General features: G+C 38.4%; 1 protein-coding gene and 1 pseudogene across 5 annotated transcripts in view; both read right to left on the bottom strand.

Annotated features, from left to right (window-relative positions):
• The window catches only part of CORIN (corin, serine peptidase), a 260,054-nt gene that overhangs the window by 163,825 nt on the left and 69,684 nt on the right, over positions 1-26,545 (bottom strand). For all 5 annotated transcript variants that reach the window (XM_030313921.1, XM_030313922.1, XM_030313924.1 and 2 more), the window contains one exon: positions 15,215-15,422. In XM_030313921.1, the coding sequence (XP_030169781.1) occupies positions 15,215-15,422 (208 nt within the window). The remainder of the gene's footprint in view (positions 1-15,214; positions 15,423-26,545) is intronic.
• Positions 3,843-4,694, bottom strand: LOC115512672 (annotated as a pseudogene).

Below are 26,545 nucleotides of genomic sequence, written 5' to 3'. Positions count from 1 at the left end.
AGGTAACAGACATTTTTTTTTTCCTTAAGATTTGTTCTGGGAATATATTGAGACATTAAAATACCATTAGGCCTTCCATTCTAAAAATAGGACTTAAAAAAAATGTCTAGAGTGTTTCCAAATAGCTCTCTTAAGAGGGGTAACCGACAGAGACCTGTTAGAGCAGGACATGTGAAATGGTGATGAGTATTTATAACAAGCAGCCCTTTTAAACAGGGAGCAAAACGAGGAGCCATTTGTTCTTGCTTTGCACGAAATCCAACTGCCTACGAGGGCTTGAAGTATTTGGCTTTTCATCACATGGAACAGTGTGGTGAGACAGGCCACACTATTTTGGATTAGGAGTGTCTATACCCAAGCAGTAAGCAGACTGACATCTGAAAACAGTGCACCGCACAGGCGAAGAGTCAGATTTGGCTATGAGAATACTATTTTAGCACGGGCGATTATTTTAAATTGATGGGGGAAGCACATTTGGTGTTGTGCCCAAGTCCCTAACACATTTCAACTAAAGTTCAAGCAGAAAACCTGTTGCATCACCTCTGTAACTATTTGTTGAAACAAAGACATATAAAGAAATACATAAATAATTCCACTATATAATGATAGTGAAGCTTTTATTTTCACGAGCAGGGACATTCTAAAATAATTTACCTAAAAAATGGGAGATTTTACCAATATAATTTTTAGTGAATTTATCTACCAAAATTGTTAGCTTTATTTACAGTTTTTTTAATTTTTTTTTACTGTGCCCTTTAACCAACATCTCATGTCTCCCCAAATCTATACATGTTATTTGCAAAAAAAAAAAAAAAAAAAAAGTTCTGATAAAGAGATAAATTTTAAAGTTCCTGAACAAGGTCACAAAGTAAGCTTATATAGCTATGGGTTTTAAATTTAACAAATGATTTATTTTTTCAATTTTTTTACTTTGACCTACTTTTTGACTTACAGACAAGTTATAGGAATATTACAAAAAGTTTCCATATATCCTTCATCCAGGCTCCCCCAAGGCAAACATCTTATATAACTACAGTATAATCATCAGAACCAGAAAATTAATATTGGTACAATACCTTTAACGAAGAACTCTATTCCAATCTTCCCAAGACCTCCATTCGGGATCTCACATTGCATTTTGTTGCCACTTTTTACTTTTGGCAAAGAAACCAACCTTTCAATATTAGAAGAGCTTAGGATTTAAAACTCTTCTACCATTAAAAAAAAAAAAAAAAAGAGGGGCGCCTGGGTGGCGCAGTCGGTTGGGCGTCCGACTTCAGCCAGGTCACGATCTCGCGGTCCGTGAGTTCGAGCCCCGCGTCGGGCTCTGTGCTGACTGCTCAGAGCCTGGAGCCTGTTTCCGATTCTGTGTCTCCCTCTCTCTCTGCCCCTCCCCCGTTCATGCTCTGTCTCTCTCTGTCCCAAAAATAAATAAACGTTGAAAAAAAAAAAAAAAAGAGTCTCTGTGACAGGCAGACTCTGAGATGGTCCCTAATGATCCTCACCTCCTGTTATTCATGCCTGTGTAAGCCCCTCCCTCTCCTTGAGACTCTTCTTGCAACCAATACAAGGTAATGGGATGTCATTCCATCATTATGGTACATAAGATTATGACCTCTCTATTGCTAACACACTCTTCCTTATTGGATTTGGTGAAGCAAGTTGCCATATTGGGGGGCTCATATGACAAGAACTTAACAGTGACTTCTGGGGGTGCCTGGGTGGCTCAGCCGGTTGAGCATCCGACTTCAGCTCAGGATGTGATCTCATGGTTCGTGGGTTCGAGCCCCACGTTGGACCCTGTGCTGACAGTTCAGGACCTGGAGCCTGCTTCTGATTCTGTCTCCCTCTCTCTCTGCTCCTCCCCCACTCATGCTCTGTCTCTCTCTCAAAAATAAATAAACATTAAAAAAAAAATTTAAGAGTGACCTCTGGTCAACAGCCAGCTAGAAATAGGTCATCAGTCCAATAACTCTTGAGGAACTGAAATTCTTCCAATTGTATGATTCAAATAAGACCCCAGCCCTGGCCAATACCTTGATTGTACCCATATGACAGACCCTAAAGCAGAGGATCCAGGTAAGTCATTCCCAGGTTACAGACACCAGAAACTGTGAGATAATAGATGTGTAATGTTTTCTTTCTTTCTTTCTTTCTTTCTTTCTTTCTTTCTTTCTTTCTTTCTTTCTGCTGTATTATTAATAAAGTATAAAGATTTCTTTTTTCCAGTAGATTTTATTTTATTTTTTAAATTTATATCCCAATTAGTTAGCATATAGTGCAACAATGATTTCAGGAGTAGATTCCTTAATGCCCCTCACCCATTTAGCCCATCCCCCCTCCCACAACCCCTTCAGTAACCCTCTGTTTGTTCTCCATATTTAAGAGTCTCTTATGTTTGTCCCCTTCCTTGTTTTTATATTATTTTTGCTTCCCTTCCCTTATGTTCATCAGTTCTGTCTTAGAGTCTTCATATGGTTGAAGTCCTATGATATTTGTCTTTCTCTGACTAATTTCACTTAGCATAATACCCTCCAGTTCCATCCACATAGTCGCAAATGGCAAGATTTCATTCTTTTTGATTGCTGAGTAATACTCCATTGTATATATATATATATATATATATATATATATACACATATATATATATACACATACATATATACGCGGATATATATACACGTGTATATATATCCGCGTATATATACGTATATATATACACGCATATATATATATACACGTGTATATATATACACGTATATGTGTGTGTGTGTGTGTGTGTGTGTGTATATATGTACCACATCTTCTTTATCCATTCATCCATCAATGGACATTTGGGCTCTTTCCATTCTTTGATTATTGTTGATAGTGCTGCTATAAACATGGGGGTGCATGTGTCCTTCAAAACAGCACACCTGTATCCCTTGGATAAATACATAGTAGTGCAATTGCTGGGTCATAGGGTAGTTCTATTTTTAATTTTTTGAGGAACCTCCATACTGTTTTCCAGAGTGGCTGCACCAGCTTGCATTCCCACCAACAATGCAAAAGAGATCCTCTTTCTCTGCATCCTTGCCAACATCTATTGTTGCTTGAGTTGTTAATGTGAGCCATTCTGACAGGTGTGAGGTGGTATCTCATTGTGGTTTTGATTTGTATTTCCCTGATGATGAGTGATGTTGAGCACTTTTTCATGTGTTGGTTGGCCATCTGAATGTCTTCTCTGGAGAAGTGTCTATTCATGTCTTTTGTCCATTTCTTCACTGGATTATTTGTTTTTTGGGTGTTGAGTTTGAGAAGTTCTTTATAGATTTTGGATACTAACCCTTCATCTGATATGTCATTTGCAAATATCTTCTCCCATTCTGTCGGTTGCCTTTTAGTTTTATTGATTGTTTCCTTTGCCGTGCAGAAGCTTTTTATTATGATGAGGTCCTAATAGTTCATTTTTTGCTTTTGTTTCCCTTGCCTCCGGAGACCTGTTGAGTAAGAAGTTGCTGCGGCCAAGATCAAAGAGGTTTGTGCCTGCTGTATCCTCGAGGATTTTGATGGCTTCCTGTCTTACATTGAGGTCTTTCATCCATTTTGAGTTTGTTATTGTGTATGGTGTAAGAAAGTGGTCCAGGTTCATTCTTCTGCATGTCGCTGTCCAGTTTTCCCAGCACCACTTGCTGAAGAGACTGTCTTTATTCCATTGGATATTCTTTCCTGCTTGTCAAACATTAGTTGGCCATATGTTTGTGGGTCCATTTCTGGGTTCTCTATTCTGTTCCATTGATCGGAGTGTCTATTTTTGTGCCATAAAGTATAAAGATTTCTAATTACACCACCTAGAGACAATTTTATCCAGTGCTCTGTTTGGCTGCCAGTCTCTTGTCTCTCTCTTCAACAATGGTGAGGTGGATGTACTTTCCACAGGGAAGAGAAATCCATGGTTTATTGCCTTTGCTAATAACAAAAATGTTGGACACAGCCGTGTGGCAAAGCTGTTGCCATTGGCAAATCAGGATGTTTCTCTCTGTTGGTGATCACACCAACTCTTCCCAGGTTAGCACCCTCTGGTCACCATACATAGATTACCAGTGTCAAACTTGATGAAAGCAGTCACCTTTCCAGTCTCCAGTTTCTGAATGGTCATTCACCTTGAGGAGGGGATTAGGATAACAGATGATGCAAGCATCATGGGTCATCGGATGAGGGATTCCTTTTGTCCCCACAAAACATGCTTCTCACTTTGCATAACCTACATGTGGCTTCCTCAGGTATAATCCAATGAACAGCAAAGCGACTCTTGGTGGCACCCTTGTCTCACATCAGAAGAGAAATAATGGGAAATGTCAGGGTATTTTTTGGTCACATTGGTCTGAAGCTCTTTAAAACCAAGGAGAATTTAGACAGAAATTCTCCCCAGCCTTGTCAATGCTGATGACATCCATAAAAACAGCAGGGGAGGTTATATCAGTTCAGACCTTGCCATTAATCTTCATAAAACACTACATACAGATCTTCTTTACTTCATCTCCTGTTAGGGCATACTTAAGTCTGTTCCTTAGGAAAATAATAAGAGGGAGACATTCTCTCAGTTTATGGGGACCAGTAGATGGGTGAGGGGCAAACATACCAGTCAGTTTATCCAGCATCCAAAGCTTTGGAGCTGCTACACGCTTTCAATGCTTCTTGGGACCATGAGCCATGGCTGTGCTAGGCATGAAAAGAGTTCGGTGTGCGTTGTTTTAAGCTGCTAGATTTGTGGTAATTTGTTATGCAGTAGTATGTAAATAATATACTTTTCTTTGATATATCGCTTGGTCAGAAGCTGCTACTGAGTTAGAGGTGCCACTCATTGATGAGACTCATACAGTCATTTTTGAAAACCATATTCCTAAATTTTCTGTTAGGGTGAGCTATTCCGTCAACAATGCTCACATAGTCCTCGTCACAGGCAGCTCCCAGAGCTGCAGACCTTAGCATGAAAAGAATGCTAATGCTGGAAATGTCTTAACAAGATAATTGGCTCCTAGTTCCTCTTTTTACATTGTGAGGAACATGAAAACTAAAAAAAAAAAAGAGTTCTCATAGTCAGATAGTATGACTCCAGCCAGGGCTCCAAAATGCATCACCTAGCTGGTCTCTTCTCACAGACGTGAGCCACAGGTAAGTAACATAGGAGTAAACCTACAAATGACACAGGACATGATTTCATCACCACTGCTGGAAAACACAAAAACAACAGATGGCTTGTTCTCTCTTTGATGAACCAACCACATCAGCTTCCTATGCCAGCACATTCTGTTGGCCTCAAGAGACCTCATAAGAGGTATGGCTTAGATGGGGTATGACAGAGGTAGGAAAGAGGTTTCCTTGGTTCCCAGCTCCACTAGCTATGGAGATGGAAAAGTGCACAAGAGAATGTTTTATGTCATTGTCCCACATCAGAGGAGAAATAATGGGAAATGTCAGGATGTTTTTTGGTCACATTGGTCTGAAGTGCTTTAAAAACAAAGACCATGTCTGTCTTATTTTTCCTTTGAAATAGCCATGGTTCCAGAGGGAAAGCAAGTAGGATCACTGCAGAGCGTTTAGTGAAAGAGCCACTTAACAAGGTGCTGGCAGGGTTTAGAAAAATCAACAAGGGGTAGTACAGTACGCTGGGACAGGTTACTGTTAGCATCCCAGTCTTAAGGAACAAGGAAAGGAGCAGTCATTGGAACTTAGAGAAAGCCATATGGAGAAGGCTTCCTGTACCAGCCACAGATTCTCGTGGTAGAATGCAAGCCAACCACGCAATCTGGCAAAGAAAGAAGTACGGGATTACTACACACCCTGACTCTTCCCATATGCTGATGTCCTGTTGGTGGCTCCCGCTGGCTGAGCCCCACAGCAAGGGAGAAAGTAGCATGATTGAAAGCCCCCTGGGGACAAGAGTGAAGTGGAGGATGGTGGCAAGTGGACATCAAGAAGCAAATGAGAGGGGAGCGCCAGGGTGGCTCAGTCTGTTAAGTGTCCAACTCTTGATTTTGGCTCAGGTCATAATCTCAAGGTCCATGAGATTGAGTCCTGCTTCAGGCTCTGTGCTGACAGCATGGAGCCTGCTTGGGACTTTCTCTCCTACATGTGCTCTCTCTGCAAATAAATAAGTAAACTTAAAAAAACAAAAAAAGAAATGGTAAATGAGAAATAGCCAGCATGCTGCTGTGTGCCCTGTATCTAGCGGGAGCTCAGCAAACACTTGTCAAGGGATAAAACACAATGTGGGGTGTGATTAGATTGTTAAACTATTATTAGCTTGAAATCTGGGAGTATTTATACCACAGAAATCAGCCAGTGCCACGAATGATTGTTTTGTTTCGTTTTTTGGTTCAGGGAGCCAATGTACTAGCAAACCACTAGATGAAAATACCAATCATGTCATCTCTTACAGAAGAGAAAATGCTCTTATCTCCTCTGAAAGGAAACGTACTATCATGCACTTCTCGAACCAGGTAAAGACATTACGCCAATATTAACTCACTATCCACTAACCACCCCCCCCCCCACCACAGCCACAACTTCTCCCTTGATATACATGGTTTTCTTGGTGGTAATACCGTCCACCTAAGTCTGTAAGCCCAAAAGCCTTTGCCTCACCCTCAACCTCACCATTCATATGCAACTAATCACTACGTGCTATTAATTCTACTTCTTAAAATTCCCTAAAATATGTTCGTTCTCTCCCCACTTTATATCCTAGCAAAATTGAACTAGTTGTAGTTCCCCTAATATATCCTAGATCTAGACAGTTGCTCTACCTGAAACGTCTTCTTTTTCTACCTTGTCCACATGGCGAACTTCTATTTATCCTGCAAAACCAATTCAGCCATTGCTTCCTCCCTGGGAGAAGCCTTCTCTAACAATGCAGGATGGAAAGAGGGCTTCCTTTGTCTGTCTGTAACCCCCACACTTTGTGAACTGATCGCATTGTACAATTTGATTGTTTTCATGTCTGGTCCCCCATTATGCTGAGTTCCTTGAAGGCAGAACTGTATTTTATTCATTTCCACATCCCCAACATCAAACTATGCACCTGGCACATTGTAGGTGCCAACAAATGCTTGCTAAAGGCATAAATAAATTGGAAACACCAACAGATGTCCAGGTCTCCTTCATCTCCTAGATTCTCATATCCTCACAGATCTCAGTGAAGTTCTCCTAAACAAGGCTCTGCTTAAAATTACACATCTTGCCACCAAAGCCCATTCTCCCAAAGTTCTCCAATTCCTTGCTGGAATTTTTTTCCATCGCACTTTTCACATGTGATATACTACTATCTATTTATTTATTTATTTTAATTTTTTTTATTATCTATTTATTTGCTTATTGCTTATTTCCCTTCACTGTAATAAAAGTCCCGCGAGGTCAAGGATCTATTTTGTTTGTGGCTATATACCCAGTATGTACAGTCAGCAAATATTTTTTGAAAAAACAAATGAGTCACATGCAGGGGATAATTCAGTGTCCTGCTTGGAATAAAGCTGTCAGTACCAAAGTTGGGAGCAAACCATAACTACCTAACTCCCAACTACAGATTATACAAGAACTCATGCCGGTCTTGCTCATATGATTTCCTCCCCATTAGGTCAGCAAATTTTACACGTGCTGTTCAATCTCGAAATAATTCTCGTGTAAGAGGAAAATGCTTTTAAAATGTTAATAAAATTGCTAAGGATGAAAACTCCACAGATTAAGTGTCTTGTTAATATGCCAGCAGTAGGGGGTCGCCCTTAAAATAGAAGAACAAGGAAATACTAACAGATAAACACAGCTTGAATTAAGATGAGTGTGAATAATGTAAAACCACACAACCACCCCTGAAAAGGAATATAAAATTCCACTCAACTTCTAACTGACACGATCCTGATTCTCATTAATACTTGGCATATTTACCAGGGCCCATGGAAGAGAGGATTAACGAATCACACAAGAAACTTGCAATTGTTAAATTATTTTTGCAGCTGTTTTGATTTTTGTACATCATGAAATGACGCCTTACATATGGATCTTCAAATGAATTGAATCAAAAAGATTAAATCTAAATTCTAGTCACAGCCACGTAATACCAATGAGCTTTTGAGGAGAAAAGTAAACAAATGATTCCACTGAGCTTCATAAAATATGTGTGCTTGAGACACCATCAGTGATGTGACAGGACACAATCACAAAGAGCCGAGCTATCATGGCCGGATTGTCTAGCTTTATGTCTTTGTAAAATAAAAATAATATGAGTTATTCGACTATATCTCACCCACATTTGGGGCTATTTTGGCTCATAAAATGGAAGCTTACTTACCATTTAATCTTTTATGTCTAATGCTGAAAAGCAGACAACATCAACTGTGTTGCCTGAAGTTGAAAAGCAAACAGACACAATTGACCATCTGAACAGCCATGTAGTCAACACTGGTATGGCTGAAAAGACTGCTGCTTCCAAGTTAGTTGGTACAATCAGGGAAGCAAGTGGCAAATGGCTTTCAGGATATTTACTTGGTAATAGCAACAAAGTTTATTTATTTGACTACTGACCTATATAAAATTTTAAAATTATAATTATTAAAAAATGTCAATCTGTAATATTTCCATTTATTCCCAAATGTGACATAATAGAGTTCTTGGGACATAGAAAAAATCTTTAATAAAATAAATTAGCAGTATGTAATTACTTTCCACTTAGAAAAAATTAATACAATAAGCTTATGCTGACTTTATATAATTTATGAATACTTCAAAAAAAATGTTAAGTCTATTTATTTGTTTTGAGAGACAGAGAGAGTGGGGAAGTGGCAGAGAGAGGAGGGGGGAGAGATAATCCCAAGCAGGCTCCGCGCTGTCAGTACAGAACCTGATCTGGAGCTTGATCTCACAACCCTAGGTCTATGACCTGAGCCAAAACCAAGAGTCAGATGCTCAACTGACTGAGCCACCCAGGAGCCCCCCAAAAATGGTTTTAAAACAAATTATATTTTCTAATAGCTTTCAAGATGACTTCAGGGTTGCATTTACATAGGAGATTGGCCCATGCTGTCTTATAAAATAACACATTTAAGAATACAGTAAGCTCTCCAAAATTACATTAGAAGCAGACAAATTTTAATTTCTTATTAAAACATTATCAGTAAAATTTAACTCAGAAATGGTGTAGCAATATAATGATGTGCAGTAGTAGGAATTGTGAGCATAAATTTGGTGATGAGGGAGAGGCTTTATAATTCTAGTATAGCAAATACTTTTTTAATCATTCCAGTAATCAACATACTTCAACATAATAAAGGGCATATATAAAAAACCCACAGCCAACAACATATTCAATGATTAAAAAAGAACTGAGAGTTTTTCCTACAAGATCAGGAACAAGACACAGATATCCACCCTCACTACTATTATTGAATGTAATACTGGAAATCCTAGCCACAGCAATCAGAAAAGAAAAAGAAATAAGAAGCATCCATATTGGCAAGGTAGAAGTTAAACTGTTGCTCTCTGCAGATGCCCTGGTACTATACACAGAAAATCCTGAAGAGTCCACCAAAAAACTATTACAAGTAATAAGTCAAGTCAGAAAAGTTGAAGGATACAAAATTAGTCCTCAGAAATCAGCTGTATTGCTATACATTAATAACAAAATAGCAGAAAGAGAAATTAAGAAAACAATTCCATTTATAATTGCACCGAAAACAATAAAATACCTAGGAATAAATTTAACCAAGGAGGTGAAAGACTTGTACTCTGAAAACTATAAAACATTGATCAAAGAACTGAAGACAACACCAAAAAATGGAACAATGTTTCACACCGATAGGTGGAAGAATTAATATTGTTAAAATGTCCATACCCCTCAAAGCGATCTATAGATTCAATACAGTCTCTATCAAAATACAAAGACATTTTTCACAGAGCCAGAACAAATGATACTAAAATTTACATGGACCCACAGAAGACCTCAAATAGCCAAAGAAATCTTGAGAAATGAGAACAAAGCGGAGGTACCACAATCCCAGACCTCACGATATATTACAAAGCTTCAGTAACCAAAACAGTATGGCACCAGCACAAAGAATAGACACAGAGAGTCTAGAAATAAACCCACAATTTTATGGTCAATTAATTTACGACAAAGGAGGCAAGAATATATAATGGAGAAAAGTCTCTTCAACAAATACTGTTGGGAATACAGGACAGATAAATGCAAAAGAATGAAACTAGACCACTTTCTTACACTATACACAAAAATAAACCCAAAATGGATTAAAGACCTAAATGTGAGACCTGAAACCATAAAATTCCTAGAAGGAAACATAGTAATTTCTCCAATATCAGCCATATAAACATTTTCCTTGATATGTCTCCTGAGGCAAGGGAAATGAATGCAAAATTAAACTATTGGGACCACACCAAAATAAAAAGCTTTTGCACAGTGACAGAAACCATCAACAAAACAAAAAGGAAACTTACTGAATGGGAGAAGATATTTGCGAATAATACATCAGATAAGGGGTTAATATCCAAAATACATAAAGAACTTACACAACTGAACACCAAAAAAAAAAAAAAAAATGCAATTAAAAAATGGGCGGAGGACCTGATGGATATTTTCCCAAAGAAGACATATAGATGTCCAACAGACACTTGAAATGATGCTCAGTATCACTAATCAGGTTTAGAAGGTGAGAAGCATGAGAAAAAAAAAAATGCAAATCTTGCATCTCCAAAGGAGGTGATGAAGTTTATATACTCCCAGAAAACACATATCATCTTGGACTACCATATCAATAATACTAAGTTATTATTTATGGAGAAGTTACTGTGCACCAGGTAGGGGAAACCATGTATGGGCACTTTGCATAAATCATTCTGTCGAATACACACAACACAGCCTATAAAGGGGGTATAATCACCCTCATCATAGAAATGAGTAAACCATGGGTTCACAAGACTAATATGTCCAAGGCCCTTTAACTGGCAATTGACAGAGCTACAGATTGAGTGTTCATCTGCCCCCAAACTTTAAGTGCTTTCTCTGTAGTTACCAGATTAAATTTTCTAACTTCCAGCAAACATAGTTATTTGGGAAAAAGCATAATAGTTCTTTTGAGGAAGCTCATTCAAGGAAATTCATTTGATCCTTACCACAATCCTACAGGGACTGAGTACACTACAGAAAACTGTCCTGTAGTCCTAGGTTTGAGATATAATCTTTAATCTCAACTAATCCAGGTAGATAAAGATTATTTCATCTCCACAGATATTAAGAATTTCTGCAAAGGACCTAGTGACAAATTAATACTCCAGAGGGGGAAAAGAATCAACAGCAAGCATGTCCAGTTTTTAATGTTAAGGACTCATTCCATGAGCACAGAGTTTCTCTACAAAGTATATGGGAGTGACCATCATCCCACATCAGCAGGTCTCCTGGGTGTCTTCTACAAGCACAGCTGGACCTTCCAAGGCAAACTGACTTCCCTACAGCTTTGATAATGTTATAGGCCGATTATTTAAACAAGGTTGGAATGAGAGATAGTTACACATAGAAAGCATGTGGATGGTTTCTCTTCCAGACACCTTAATTGTATCTTGTGTATCAAAAAGCCATCCAGAAGCAACTGTTATTCTCTTGGCCCAGAAATTGTGAATTTCTCTCTAGTTACTTGCTGATATTTTTAAGCTAGTCCTTCTAACTCATATTTTTATGACTACCCAAATGGCTTATCAGCGAAATCTCTATAGTTTGAGATATATGTCACTGAATCCATAGAAATTATACACAACTTCAATTAGCCTGTGTTATAGTATATGATACACATATTTATTCATAGCAATCCTAGTGTAAATAGAAATTATTAAAGTTCATTGTTATATATGTAGTTAATGAGCATCTGAGGGGGCACGTTAAAAACTATACTATTTATATATACCACTAGATCTTTTTAAACTAAATTTTAAACATTACCAAACAGCTATTTTGTCTATAATAGAATATAAGCAATGCTCCATTATTTGAACAGTAGAAAAAATTAGTATAATGGATAATGTTATGTGAAAAAGAAGAAAAATGTTTGAACTATTTTCTAAAATACATTTTACCTTTATTAACTTGTTTTGCTTATTAAATCTACCTAGCTGGGTCTATGCACACACTAAATGACAGCAGGAAGCACTGGTCTGAAAGTGTAATTATAAAGTTAAGTATAATAATAAATGTAATAATAAAAAATAGGATAAGTCTCCAAAGTATACCTGAAAAGTGACTATAAATTATTATCCATTATAACAGAAAATGGAAAACACTTATATTAGAGCATTTCTCAGGATGAACCAGGTCAGAAGAGAAACAAGTTTTACCTAAAAGTGCCCGGAAGGCTATGAGTAGTATCACTAAAATTTTACAGTTGATTGAAGTGAGAGTGGAGGTTGAGTTACAATAAGGATGACCAAAGGGAATTCAGAGTCTCCAGGAAGCTGAATGCACTCTCTTTCATTGTTTTATCTACGTACAAGATAAGGCTGAGACGTGTGGCTTTGTGCCCTGATTCCTCACCGGCTGCAGTGTGTTGAATGGATGGTCCCAAAATGACCTGTCCACGTCCTAACTTCTGGAAACTGTGAACATGGCCTTATTTGGATAAAAGGTCTTTGTGGGTGTAATTAGAACCTTGAGATGATGAGACCCTCTTGGGCTACCTAAACCAATGACAAGTGTCCTCATAAGAGAAGAGAGACACATAGAGAAGCCTATGTGAAAATGGAGGCAGAGAGTAGAGTGATGTAGCCACAGGTCAAGGAAAGCCTGAAACTACCAGAAGCTGACAAAGGGAGACAATGTCCCCTGCCCCCCTCAGAATCTCCAGAGGGAGCATGGCCCTGTCAGGTTTTAGACTTCTCATTTCTAGAACTGTGAGAGGATAAATGTGTAAGCCACTCAGCTTGTAGTAATTTATTATGGCAGCTCTAGAAAACTAATCCAACCATCATGTCACGCTCCCACTGCTTCACTCTTACCACCATGAAAGCCTGCTCTGCATAGGGTTCTTTCGAGTGAAATGTTTTCCTGAACACAGTATCTGATCATAGCTCTTTACTTATTTCTACAATAATCTACTGTTTCTGTTTTACCCAGATTTTATTCTGTGGCCATTCAGGCATTTTCCAGTTAAAACAATAAACGCCTGTGTCCTGTTCCAAACGCATTTTATACACTAATTAAATTAGTACAAATAGGGGCGCCTGGGTGGCTCAGTGTTAAGCATCTGACGTCCGTTCAGGTCATGATCTCGCGGTCTGTGAGCTCAAGCCCTGCATGGGGCTCTGTGCTGACAGCCCAGAGCCTGCAGCCTGCCTCAGATTCTGTGTCTCCCTCTCTCTCTGCCCCTCCCCCACTCACACTCTGTCTCCCTCCCTCTCTCTCTCTCCCTCTCTCTCTCTCAAAAATAAACATTAAAAAAAAATACTGCAAATAATATGGAATCTATTTACACTTGAAAATGCATCTCATTCTAACATTACTATTCCAAAGATACCTTAACATTTTAATTCAGAAAACAACTGATGTTCCACGTAATTTTGTATTTAGTACATGCTTTGAAAAATTTTTTAAGATGTATACCTAGTAAATTTAAAATATTCCATAACATACTTTTAATTGATTTACTCTTATTGAAAATTATTTCAATATAATAATGTAATATTGAAGTTATGCTATTTCAGTAAGGTGAAGGTGGTCAAATTGATGTACAAATTTCTAGTTATAAACTAAATAATTTATGGAGATGTAATATACAGCATAGTGACTATAGTTAATAATACTCTATTGTACATTTAAAAGTTGCTAAGAGAGTTGATTTTAAAATTTCTCATTCTAGGGGCACCTGGGTGGCTCCGTCAGTTAAACGCCCAACTTCAGCTCAGGTCATGATCTTGTGGTCTGTGAGTTCGAGCCCCACATCGGGCTCTGTGCTGACAGCTCAGATCCTGGAACCTGCTTCAGATTCTATGTCTCCCTCTCTCTCTGCCCCTCCCCTATTCACGCTTTGTCTCTCTGTCTCTCTGTTTCCGAAAAATGAATAAACCTTAAAAAAATAAGCAAAATAAACTTCTTGTTCTAAGAAAAAGAAAATTTGCCACCGTGTGGTGGTGAGTGCTAACTAGACTTACTGAGGTGGTCATTTGGCAATATATGCAAATGTTGAACCATTATGTGGTATGCCTGAAACCAATATCATGTTTGTATCAATTTTACATCTAAAAAAAAAAAAAAGAAATGAGCTTACAAGACACATACACAAGCATGCTCACTCACAAATGCTTCCCCACACCTAAAATAAGAAAATTCTTTCCAATCTTATTTGATAGAGCACTAGACAGTCTCTGTTTGTCCTTCTGCATCTACCCCACACCCTCCTCACCTGCTGTGGGTTCCAGTGTTGACCATAAGAACCACCTAGTGTCTCACCTTTACCTGATTTAGAGGATGAGATTTGGCACTTAGGACCTGATGATATTTAGACAAGATTTGGGATCTCATCCATTGTGCTCACATCAGTAACACACCCTTGCCCAATAGCTGTGGGTGAATTGATCTGGTGGGAGGTCCTGGCAGGGGAGAGGGCAGGAGAGTGAGGTTGGGGTATTTATTTCTTCTTCTCTGTCCTGCAGGGCTGAAGGGCTGGCAGTGGCTGTGCTCCTCTGTCTCGGGTCACAGCACTTGGCTTGTTGGAAGACCTCTTACCCGCAGCTATAATTCTCTCCAGGTGCTGTCTGCCCTTCTCCCCTTCCAAGTCCTGGGTGGTGGAACTGCATCCCCCTATCATGAGACCCTGGTGCCTCTCATCATTTATTTGTTCTCTTAACCTGTCCACACCTCCATAAATCTTCTCTTCAATAAACTCTTTTCAGTCACCCCTTTGAGTGTGCTGTCTTCTGCCAGACCCTCACTGAAACAGCTACTCAGTATCCCAGCTGATCGCCTCAACCTAACATCCTGACTAATTTCTTCCCAGAAATAAAACTACTCTAGGTTTTCAAAAAAAAAATCTAGTTTAAAAGAATTACAACTGGCTATGACTGGCATGAGATATTTTCTCCTTTAACAAAAATATACGGTGGTAGCTTGGGATGATCTCATTCCCCCTCAGTCACTTCTGCTACAACTGACTCTTATCACTGAATGATTTTGGTTCCAAAATACCTGTCATCGCCATCACCGACGCACTCAGGGAAGGCGAGGCTACAGCCAAAAAGCATGATATGTTGATAGCAACTGAGGCGATGGAGGTACATGAAGAACTTGAGGAACTTCTCCATTTCCATGTTTTTGACAAATGAGAAGACAGGTGTTAGCGTGGTGTGGTAGGGCAGCATCTGACACTGGCTGTGGGTGATGTTCATACAGGCACCTGGGAAGTCAAGATATTTATATTTAGGAGCAGGCATGACAGAATCATATGTTTGCAAACTCATTTGACACGATAGACTGACAATGTTCATAATATAAAATACATTCTGCAAGTAAGAATGACTCTAGATTCTAGATTCTAGACACCCACATACATACAAATAAATGTGTGTGTGTGTATGTGTGTGCGTGCGTGCATGTGCATGCGCCTGCATGCATATGATAATGAAATCAAGCTACTAATATTCACAAAGGGGTAGCATCTGTGTCCTGGGCAAATGTATAGAAAAATACACTCTCACAGCCAGCTGATGGGCATATAAATTGGCAAATACTGTTCTGGATTACAGCTAGGCAGGACAATATGTATCCAAAAAAAAAAAGTTTTAAATGCATACCCTTTGACACTGTGATATTTCTAATACTTTTATCCTAAGGAAATAATCATGGTTGTGAACATGGATTTATCTACATGGATCTTCATCTCTGCATAGTTTATAATTTTTTTTTAACATTTTTAAAGTTTATTTACTTTTTGAGAGAGAGGAAAAGCTGGATAGAGGCAGAGAGAGAGAGGAAAGAGAGGATCCCAAGCAGGCTCTCCACTGTCAGCACATCGGGCTCAAACCCATGAACTACGAGATCATGACCTGAGCCAGAGGCAGACGCTTAATTGACTGAGCCCCACAGGTGCCCCCTATAATAAAAAGATAGCAATCACCTAAACGTTCGCCAATGGGAATTGCTTTAAAATACTATGAAACAAACAACAGAATACTTAACTATATGAAAGATGCTTTAAAAGACTATTTAATCACATAGAATGGTGCTTGTAGTAAATAAAAATAGCAAGTCACAAAACAATTTGCATACCATGATCCTATTTTTAAAAATACATGGTTACTCAAAGGTTTCCAATCTTGTCCATGCTACCAGTTCAGGGTCAGCTCAGAGCCTCCGATTTCATTTTCCTCCATAATTGGCTCACTACCACCTCCATAGCCTCTCTTTCTCCTTCATTCCCTAAATTTGCATGGTTGGTGTCATATAAATAAAAATATTAATATGAATCCAGGTGACGGGATATTAGGAGACTATTCTATTTTGCTCTTTGAATTCTGTATTCTCTTATTGGTTTATATAAAGATTTATTACTTTTCATTTAAGAAGGGGATAATTAAATTTTTGGTTATTATTGAAGCAAGCTGCTACTTGAACCCAGAGTCTTCAGGTTTCGGAAACACAGTGCAAGAATTAATTCTAATTATGTTGAGGAGGATAAAGGCAAGGGAACAGAGCTCAACAAGAAAGGAAACATCTCTTCTGATATATAACTCCCAGTCAAAGAAATAAAGGGAAAAACCTCTCCAAACCTAAGGCCAATTTCATTTTAATAAAAACAATGTTTAAAAATAATTCTGCATCTCTGACAAAATGGCCGCCCTTTGATCTGTAATACAGAGCAAATACAGCCTATCACAGAAGGATTCCAGACCTCCTCTTCTGCTTCTTTCCTTCACATAGGTCACCTCAGAGACTTCACTTCTTATCGTCTCACTGCCCTTCCTAGTCTCCTAAGTACACTGCCTAATGTCACGTCTCTTTCAAACCTCTCTGAAAACTGCCCAAACCGTGTAAGAACTCTTTCCCCCAGATGACCAGATTGTAGCCATTAGCTCAGAGTCTCATTCTTCATGAAAACACACACTTCACCACTGTTTTTATTATCTAACCCAAAATGCGCTGAGCTCGGTGGGGCAGGATCAAAACATGATTTTCCTTTTCAAAGCCAATCAATGACATGTGGAATTTCTCTCATCCTAGAACATAGGAGAGACACGGCCAAAAACTTAAGGGCACAACACTTTTTTCGACCTCCTCAAACTCAAAATACAAAATGGGAAAGACAGGAGTCAGAGAAGAAGAAAATCCAAGTCAAAATAATACTCAGAACACAAACAGACACATAAACACATAAATTCAGCCTCACGTGAGTGCTAAGGTCAGGGGTTCCGGGCACGTTGCATGAATATGACCGTCATGTCATTTGGTGCGGGAGGTTAAAACACATTTCAGTGTGGGAGATAAGCACAGGCAGAGTGATCATAAAGACAGTAAACTTCAAAATGACACAACTGTATGTATTGTGCTACAAGCAGAGATGCTTACTTAAAAGACCTGAGAGTAAGAGTTTGACTCCACCAAAAAAGGTGAAAAAAAATCGGTGGAAAATTCAGTCTCAGGAAGACATGTATTGAAAACCAGCAGGTGCCAAGCACCAAACCAGGTACTCAGAGGCCCTCGTTCACAATGATCTCATTTTCACAACCTGCTAAAGTGGTATCACATCTATAGTATACATGAGAAAACACAATTGCAGAAAGGCTAAGACATCTGCCTGGCTATGCAGAGCCATTCTGTGAAAATTCCAGATCTTCAAACTTAGGTCTTGTGAATAACTTCAGTTTGGAACCACCCCAGGCTAACACCAAAGGGGTTATTATGTTAAAAACATATCTTAAAGAATATAATTCCTAATGGCCCATGAAAGGAAAGGACTAAAAAGCATGTAATGGCATGTCATTGTTCTGAATTTATATTCATAGATAATGCACCCATGTATACTGACCAGTATCATTCATTTTATATTACATTATTTTCTGTAGGGCTCACAGCTTTGGGGTTTATACACTTGATGATAAACTAAATTTGAAGTGAGGAGATGATCAAAAGGCTAATTCATCCTCACCTAGCCAAAGAATATTGAGAATCAATATTGAGAATACTGAGAAATGAATTTTAAGAAATCATTTGAAAAGTACAAAATAGTAAGGTAACTCACATTTGGTGTGTTACTGTGTTATGGCATTGTGAGCTGCACACACACACACACACACACACACACACACACAAGGTATTTCCTTCTCAGAGGACAGCAAGAGTTCCCATAAGCATATCATCCAAAGTGCTCCTATATCCCTCAATAACATCATCCTATTTTATTTTCATTATAGTATTAGGACTACCTCATACAATCTTGTTTGTCTATCTATCTATTTACTCCCAGCGTTCTTCCACAATGATAGAAACCACTGGGATACCAAAGAGTAGACAATAATTATTCACTGCATGAATGCAAAGATTCAATGGAACAGATTGTCCCCACTAAAGATTTCTTCCTGAAAAAGATAGTAGATGTGAATGAGCCAGTATATCTCAGACCCAAAGGCACCAATGTTGATGGCTAATACTGCAACTATTGTTTTTAATTATCTGTTCCCTAGAACTTACCATGACCTAGGGAGTCATCCCATCCTGTTTCTTTCAGTAGATTAATTTTTATCTTGGACTCCCCTCTGGACTATATAGTGCAGCAGTTGGAAGTAAGAGAGAAAGGGCTGCCGTCCCTTTCCTGTAAAAGGTATACCTTCTGTTACCCTTAAGCATGCTCAATTGCTTGTAGCATGAGACCTCACCATAGCAGAGAAAACAGAAATCATCATACTGCTGATGTTCAACTATCATTTCAACAGTGTTGGTACCTTCAGCAAGAAAAACATACAATTCAGAGAGGATAGGCTGGGATAGGTTTACAGTAAAAGCCTAAATAAATTATTAGTATCTATTCAAGTTGTCTCTTGTTATTAAATATACTTAAAATTTCCCTTCCACTTATTGTTTTGTATTAAGTAAAACAACTTAAAGGTAAGAAAATAGACAAAAGATCCTTGAGTACCTTCTAGGCTGGATTTATGATTCTAGGTATGTTATATACAATATATACGTTATATATATTCTACGTACGTTACAATCCTATGAGAAAGATTTTTTATTCCTATTTTATATATGATGAGATAGATTCAGTGAGGGTAAGAAAGTGCTCAAAATTACACAGATGTTAACTTGTAGAATCGAAACCAGGTTTTTCTGATCCCATAACCTATTCTTTTCCTCCGTACAATTCTGCCAAAGATACTATTCCATTTTAAACATGGTAAATGCACTTCATTCATTGTAGAATATTTTGATGACTCTCCTTGGATTTAGCAACAGAGCTGCTTCTCTAAGATTGGCAAAAATTAAACGTTCTCAAAGGAAACAGTGAATTTGCTATTAAAAGTAGTTCACCTGTCCTTACTAAGAGTCCATTTGGATTGGGAACGCTTAGTATCTATTCCTGGCTGTACTACAAAGTCAACACAGTTCAGGACTACATCAGCAGAATGGAATAATGAAAGTCATTCTCTATTCTAGATAACTGATGGGGACAGTTACATCTTGTCAGAATAATTTCTGGCACAAACCAATATGAAAGGACTTCGTGTACTTAGGAAGATCCGTAAAAGAGTTACAGTAAGATAAGAAGGAACAGAGAGTTAAAGACAGGTCCTTCTGTGAAGATCCTGGCCTCCTAACCAACTCTGTAAACATCTTTGAATCCAAATATGGTAACTATTTTATTTCTCATAAAAGAAAATCAATGAGACAAAGTAAAACACATGAGTCAACTGTGGCATTTGTAAAAAGTCTTTACAGACATAGTCAAGGGCATTGGTAACTCAATGTCTTGCCAATTTTTGCACATGCAAAAAATGTAAGTGCCTGGCTGGTACAACACTAATTATCAGAGTTACGTATGAGCTACCAAATTTTGCCAGGAGAAGCATGAGGATTGGGATTTAACATTTTCTATATAATTATATCTATTGGTCTGATTCAAATCCTGCTTTTATTATTCCATATTTATGTGGCTTTTCACAAGTTACTGAACTTTTCTATTTATGTTTCTTCATCTGCAAATTACTATATTTGGGGTTATTATAAGGATTAAGTGATGTTACATAATGCCTGTCATTAGCACATATGGTGAGTTATAAAACTTTTCACTATTATGATTAACTCATTTGTGACTCACAAAAACTCTGTAGACTAGAAAGGAGAAATACTTGTATCCATGGTGTATGGGTAGAAAAACCGAGGCTGAAACATTAAGCTTTCATCGGCCGTTTTCTTCTAAATTCCGTGATTATATTCCATTACACACACACACACACACACACACACACACACACACGGTCAAAATTCAAAGTTTCATTAATTAGTTTGCTTACTTGAAAAAGAAACAAATGTTGGGTGTTCTATTTTTAAAAACCTTAGTTATTCATTGAGAAAATATGTATTCTCTATTAAATATAGGCATTAGTCTTGGTGCTAAAGAATTTAAAAATAAGAATTTGAAATTAGACCACATTTTATTTATTTACCCAAAATGTACTCTAACACACATGAAAATTGTTTGGTTTTTAATGCCACTAATGGCAAAAATAAGTTCTAAAATGACGAGAGTATAAGAAACTACTTAGTGACACATCATGTTCATGGAGGGTAGGGTTTATTATAAAATCAGTGCCTCACTTGAGGTTAGTTTTAAACTTCACTGTTCACGAAGGCAATGAGATCTAAGAGGACTTTCCAACATGTGTAGTTTTATTGGGAACCCCACTTCACAGTCAACATTGAAATACTGGAAGAATATGTGAGAGGGCAGATCTGTAATACCAAGGTCTGCATTATACCAGCTAAGTACTGTGGTTCTTAATGTATTTGTACAACACCCATTCAGATAACCATCTCTCACTCAGAATTCTCTAACTTTAAATTTTTTTTTAACCTTTATTTTTGAGACAGAGAGAGACAGAGCATGAACGGGGGAGGGGCAGAGAGAGGGAGACACAGAATCTGAAACAGGCTCCAGGCTCTGAGCTGTCAGCACAGAGCCCGACGCGGGGCTCAAACTCAAGGGCCGTGAGATCACGACCTGAGCTGAAGTCGGAGGCTTAACTGACTGAGCCACCCAGGCGCCCCCAGAATTCTCTATCTTTAAAATCAGTAACAAGTCAGCCTCAAGCTGAGCTGATATTTACCTTTTTACTCTCTGAATTTACAAAGGAAGACTTTACAGAGAATACAATTGTAAAGGGAGTAAGATTGTAAAGGGAATCTCAAAAGGGAATATTGAATATTTTAGTTTTGGGGATGCATATGATACACTTTTTCTTTTTAACAAATATACCTTTTATCTTATTACAAGGCAATGTAAGATTAGAAAGTAAAAGTAAAACATAAGCAACCACTCAACAACAAGGAGGAAGAATGGACTAGTTCTTATTGGTTGTATCCTCAGTATCAACTTCCTCATCTCTAATTGGAATATCAGCCATGAAGTTTAGGAGACCTCTCCCTCTCCCTAGCTCCAGGCAGGGATCCTGACTGGCCAATGACTGTTAACTCATGACATTCCTTGGCACTGTCCTTAATTCAAGGGCAAATAAGAGACTGAAGTTGGTCCAATCACAGTAAAACCCAGGGACAGAATGGGCTACCTAATTTCGGGCACTCAGGGTAAATCGCAAATATAGGGCCCCTTGTTCAAAAATTATTTTATATTATTTATATTATATTATTTGTAATATTTATATTATTGTTAATAATTTCAACAAAGCGACAGCAGAGCATTAAACAATGGGTGGAGCCCTGTGCTCAGAGTTCTGTGCAACGATACAGGTCAGCATGTTTATGAAGCTGGTCAATGATTAGAAAAGGAGTCCTCCCTCCACAAAACTCCATCACTCTCCACGTAGGGATATTTGAGCAGCAGTCCCAGGATTTCTCTATGACATTAGGTAAGAACTAAAGGTGACAGTTTAAGAGCTGTAGGGGCCTCCAACTTAGTCAGAGGACTTCTATCTTTTTCTAAGATTTTAAGGTGTCAGAGGCAGAGATATCCAAACACACAGCATCCCTGGCTTTGTCCACCCATTCAAACATCGCATGAAAGTAGTGTCTCCTCTTGGGAAACTGGATGTATGTGCAAACTACATTTCAACTCCAGCTTGAGAGAGTCATACATCTCTCCAGGGAAGCTGCCTACACAGGACCGGTGAGGAGCCCATTCCCTGCCATTGTTAAGTGGCCTCTTTTCTCTCACGTTTAGCCAGGAGAGAAAACGTGGTCTAATTCTGCTGATCCAATGTTCCAAACGTTGTGCTGAAATATTTGCGGCTTTATACCTGCTTCTAAATTACAGTGCACATAGTAAAGCCCACCCATCATGAGTCAGACATTTTGAGCCCTTGACTCACAGGGAATTTCTCAATAAAATATTAATGGCTATACTGTATCCCTACTATGGACACATTAGATGAATTTGGCCAAACTGTAACTGAAGAGATTTGTAGAACATTAAGAAAAGTGTTTCTTCTTTATCAAGAAGATATTAACAGGAAACTGGGAGTACTTTTCTCCTACTTGTCACCAACAATAGTAGTTAATGTCAATTCACTTGTCAGATGACAAAAAACAGGATTCTGTAAAATGTGACCTTAGAAAAAATGTAAATTCTGAAACTTCTCTACTCTCTGCCTTTTCACGTTAGGGTGAAGATGGAAGTAACTGGAGTAGAGGGCCCTGGGATAATAAAGCCAAAAAAGAGAAACACAGGAAGCTTAAACATGTACACGAATGAATGAAGTTGACATAGCAAAGAAATGGAGTCAAAAATCAGTGAGATTGGGGGCACCTGGGTGGCTCAGTCGGTTAAACGTCTGACTTTTCAGCTCAGGTCATGATCTCACAGTTTGCAAGTTTGAGCCCCATGTCGGGCTCCATGCTGACAGCTCAGAGCCTGGAGCCTGTTTTGGATTCTGTCTCCTTCTCTCTCTGACCCTCCCCACTTGTGCTCTCTCTGTCTCTCAAAAATAAATAAATGAAAAAAAAAATTTTTTTTAAATTAGTGAGATTGGCCTAAATTCAAATGGGGTAGAATACAAACAAAGAGAGGCAGAGATCTGAATGGTGCAGTGAAAGCCCTGGAGTACCCAACACAAAAACTCCAAGGGGGAACATCAATTCAATTTTGTGTCTGTGTAGGGACATTGTAATTTTCCTATAATTGGAAAATGTTGGAATGTGAATTTTAATAACGATGAATTAAGCATTTAATATTAGGTTTAACATACTGCTATATAAAGCCTTTGCTTTCTCTAGGTGATTTCTTAAAACTATGAAACATAGTATTGTAATTAAAAACTAGTTAATGTCAAAATTCCTCTGTGTAATTACAGGAGAAAGTTTAACTCTGCTACAGAAGTCACTAGGAAAAAATGCTTTAAGAAAGATCCTGACAGGGGCGCCTGGGTGGCGCAGTCGGTTAAGCGTCCGACTTCAGCCAGGTCACAATCTCGCGGTCCGTGAGTTCGAGCCCCGCGTCGGGCTCTGAGCCTGGAGCCTGTTTCCGATTCTGTGTCTCCCTCTCTCTCTGCCCTCCCCCGTTCATGCTCTGTCTCTCTCTGTCCCAAAAATAAATAAACGTTGAAAAAAAAAATTTTTTTTTTAAATAAAAAAAAAAAAAGAAAGATCCTGACAGGGGCACCTGGGTGGCTCAGTCGGTTGAGCGTCCGACTTCAGGTCATGATTTCACGGTCTGTGAGTTCAAGTCCCGTGTCAGGCTGTGTGCTGACAGCTCAGAGCCTGGAGCCTGTTTCAGATTCTGTGTCTCCCTCTCTCTCCGACCCTCCCCTGTTCATGCTCTGTCTCTGTCTCAAAAATAAATAAACGTTAAAAAAAAAAATTTAAAAAAAAGAAAGATCCTGACAAAATTGATACAATATTGGTAAGCTGGGAGACAGCATATTGAGATTCATTGTACTATTCTCTCTACTGTTGTGTGTGACTAAAAATTTTTGTGTAAATTGATTTTTTTAAAGAATGAATTCTGAAATATTAGAAAATAATCTAAAAGCCCACCCATGATAAACATTGAGAAATATTTTGTAAACTAAAACAAATTTCTTTCATGTGAACAGTTGAACTCTCCATCAAGAAAAGGAAATCTCAGGATTCCAGAAAGACAGTAGGAAACTGACAACAAAAGCAGTGAGTACATGAGATGACATCACATGAATGAATATCACATGAGCCAATATTACAATGGCCTTGTCTTGAAGGAAGCTATCATTTTCAATAAAGAAATGAAACCTTGCAGGGGCGCCTGGGTGGCTCAGTCGGTTGAACGTCCGACTCCTCGTTTCAGCTCAGGTCATGATCTCACAGTTTCGTGAGTTTGAGCCCTGCATCGGGCTCTGCACTGATGGTACAGAGCCTGCTTGGGAGTCTCTCTCTTCCTCTTTCTCTGTCCCTGCTCTGTTCACACTGTCTCTGTCCCTCTCAAAATAAATAAATAAACTTAATTTAAAAAATTAAAAAAAAAAAGAAATGAGGTCTTGTATCCATAAGAAGCACAAAGAGGAACAAAGATCCCCCCAACAAAAAACAAGGACTCGGTTAGCTCAGGCATATTATGAGGATGCCATTCTGACTCTGCCTAGATTCTGGTTGGAAACAAAACATTTATTTGGGCACTGTTTACCACAGTTCTAGCCTTCCCAAGGGTTTGAAATTACAACTATGCATGTGATCCAAGAACCACAAAAATGAAATATTAACATAAAAATTGGCCCCAGGACAGTATTACCTTGGGGTGCCTGGTCAAACTGAACGCAAAATTGTCCTAGAGTGCCATGACCTGAATCCAATGAAGTTTATAACCTAAAGTCATAAACCCATAAACCCATAAACCCAATCCATTAAGAGAAAGAATAATAAATCATTAGCCATAACCAGCAGCAGTATTAAAAGTCTGAGAACTTCAGACAATTGAACAATCAATGGAGGCTATTAAACAAGTGTGAATGGGGGCACCTGGGTGGCTCAGTCGGTTAAGCATCTGACTGCAGCTCAGGTCATGATCTCACAGTTCATGAGTTCGAGCCCCAAGTCAGGCTCAGTGCTGACAGCATGGAGCCTGGAGCCTACTTCAGATTCTGTGTCTCCCTCTTTCTATGCCCCTCCCCCACTCAGGCTGTGTCTCTCTCTCTCTCAAAAATAAATAAACATTAAAAAATTAAAAAAAAACAAGTATGAATGAAACAACTAAAGACAAAAATGTAGTCATTTGAATGACACACTATAAATTTAAAAAAACTGGACAATCTGAAAAGAAACCAAACAGAACCTCTAGAAATGAAAAATACATATAAACAATAAAATTTAAAAGTCAGTGAATAGAGTAAAATAGAAGATTAGATACTGCTGAAGAGAGAACTAAAGAACTAGAAGACAAACCTGAGAAATATACCAGAATTTAGCACAAAGATTAATAAAGGATGGATGAGAATGTCCAACCTAAGTGTAATTAGAGTTCCAGAAAGACAGAATAGAAACATCAGGAGGGAGGTTATATTCATAGCATTAAAAGCTGAGAACTCTCCCAAACTGAAAAAATATCTGAATATTTTTTCCCAAATTCAAGAAGTGCATCTTCCAGACAAGATATATAAAAAGAAATACAGGGGCACCTGGGTGGCTCAGATGATTGAGCATATCGCTCTTGATTTCAGCTCAAGTCATGATCCTAGGGTCATGGGATCAAGCCCCGCATCAGGCTCCGTGCTAAGTGTGGAGCCTGCTTAAGATTCTCTCTCTCTCTCTCTCTCTCTCTCTCTCTCTCTCTCTTTCCTTCTGCCCCTCTCCCCTGTGCACATTCTCTCTCTCTAAAATAGATAGATAGATAGATGATAGATAGATAGATAGATAGATGATAAATAGAAAGAAAGATACCCACATTCTATCCATTGTAATATAACCACACAAAACTTTTTTAAAACACACACACAAAACTTCAAACATCCAAAGACAAAATTCCAATTGCCTACAAGGAAACAAAATTTAAGTTGGCACTAAAGTTTCTGACAGATTGAAGAATCCAGATAAATGTGAAAGACAATTCTTAGATTGATGAGAGGAAAAAAATTGCCAACCTGGCTAAACAGTCATGCCATTTTGAGAGGGAAATAAAGACATTTGAAGATAAACCAAAACTGAAATAGTTCCTACTGGTCAAACCTCCAAGGAGTATTTTCAATTAAGAAGAGAACTTAACACAGAAGGAAGAAGCAGGAAGCAAGAAGCAATGGTGATTATTAAATCATGTGTACTTGAAATCCTTCATCACATTGAAAAAGAGTGCAAGAGGCTTCTTTGTAAAGACTTCTTTAAATTGCCTAA

This window comes from Lynx canadensis, chromosome B1, assembly GCF_007474595.2.
Source record: "Lynx canadensis isolate LIC74 chromosome B1, mLynCan4.pri.v2, whole genome shotgun sequence".
In the NCBI taxonomy this organism is placed as follows: domain Eukaryota; kingdom Metazoa; phylum Chordata; class Mammalia; order Carnivora; family Felidae; genus Lynx; species Lynx canadensis.
Note: the sequence above shows the minus strand (reverse complement) of the source record. Positions and strands in the feature narration are given on the sequence as shown.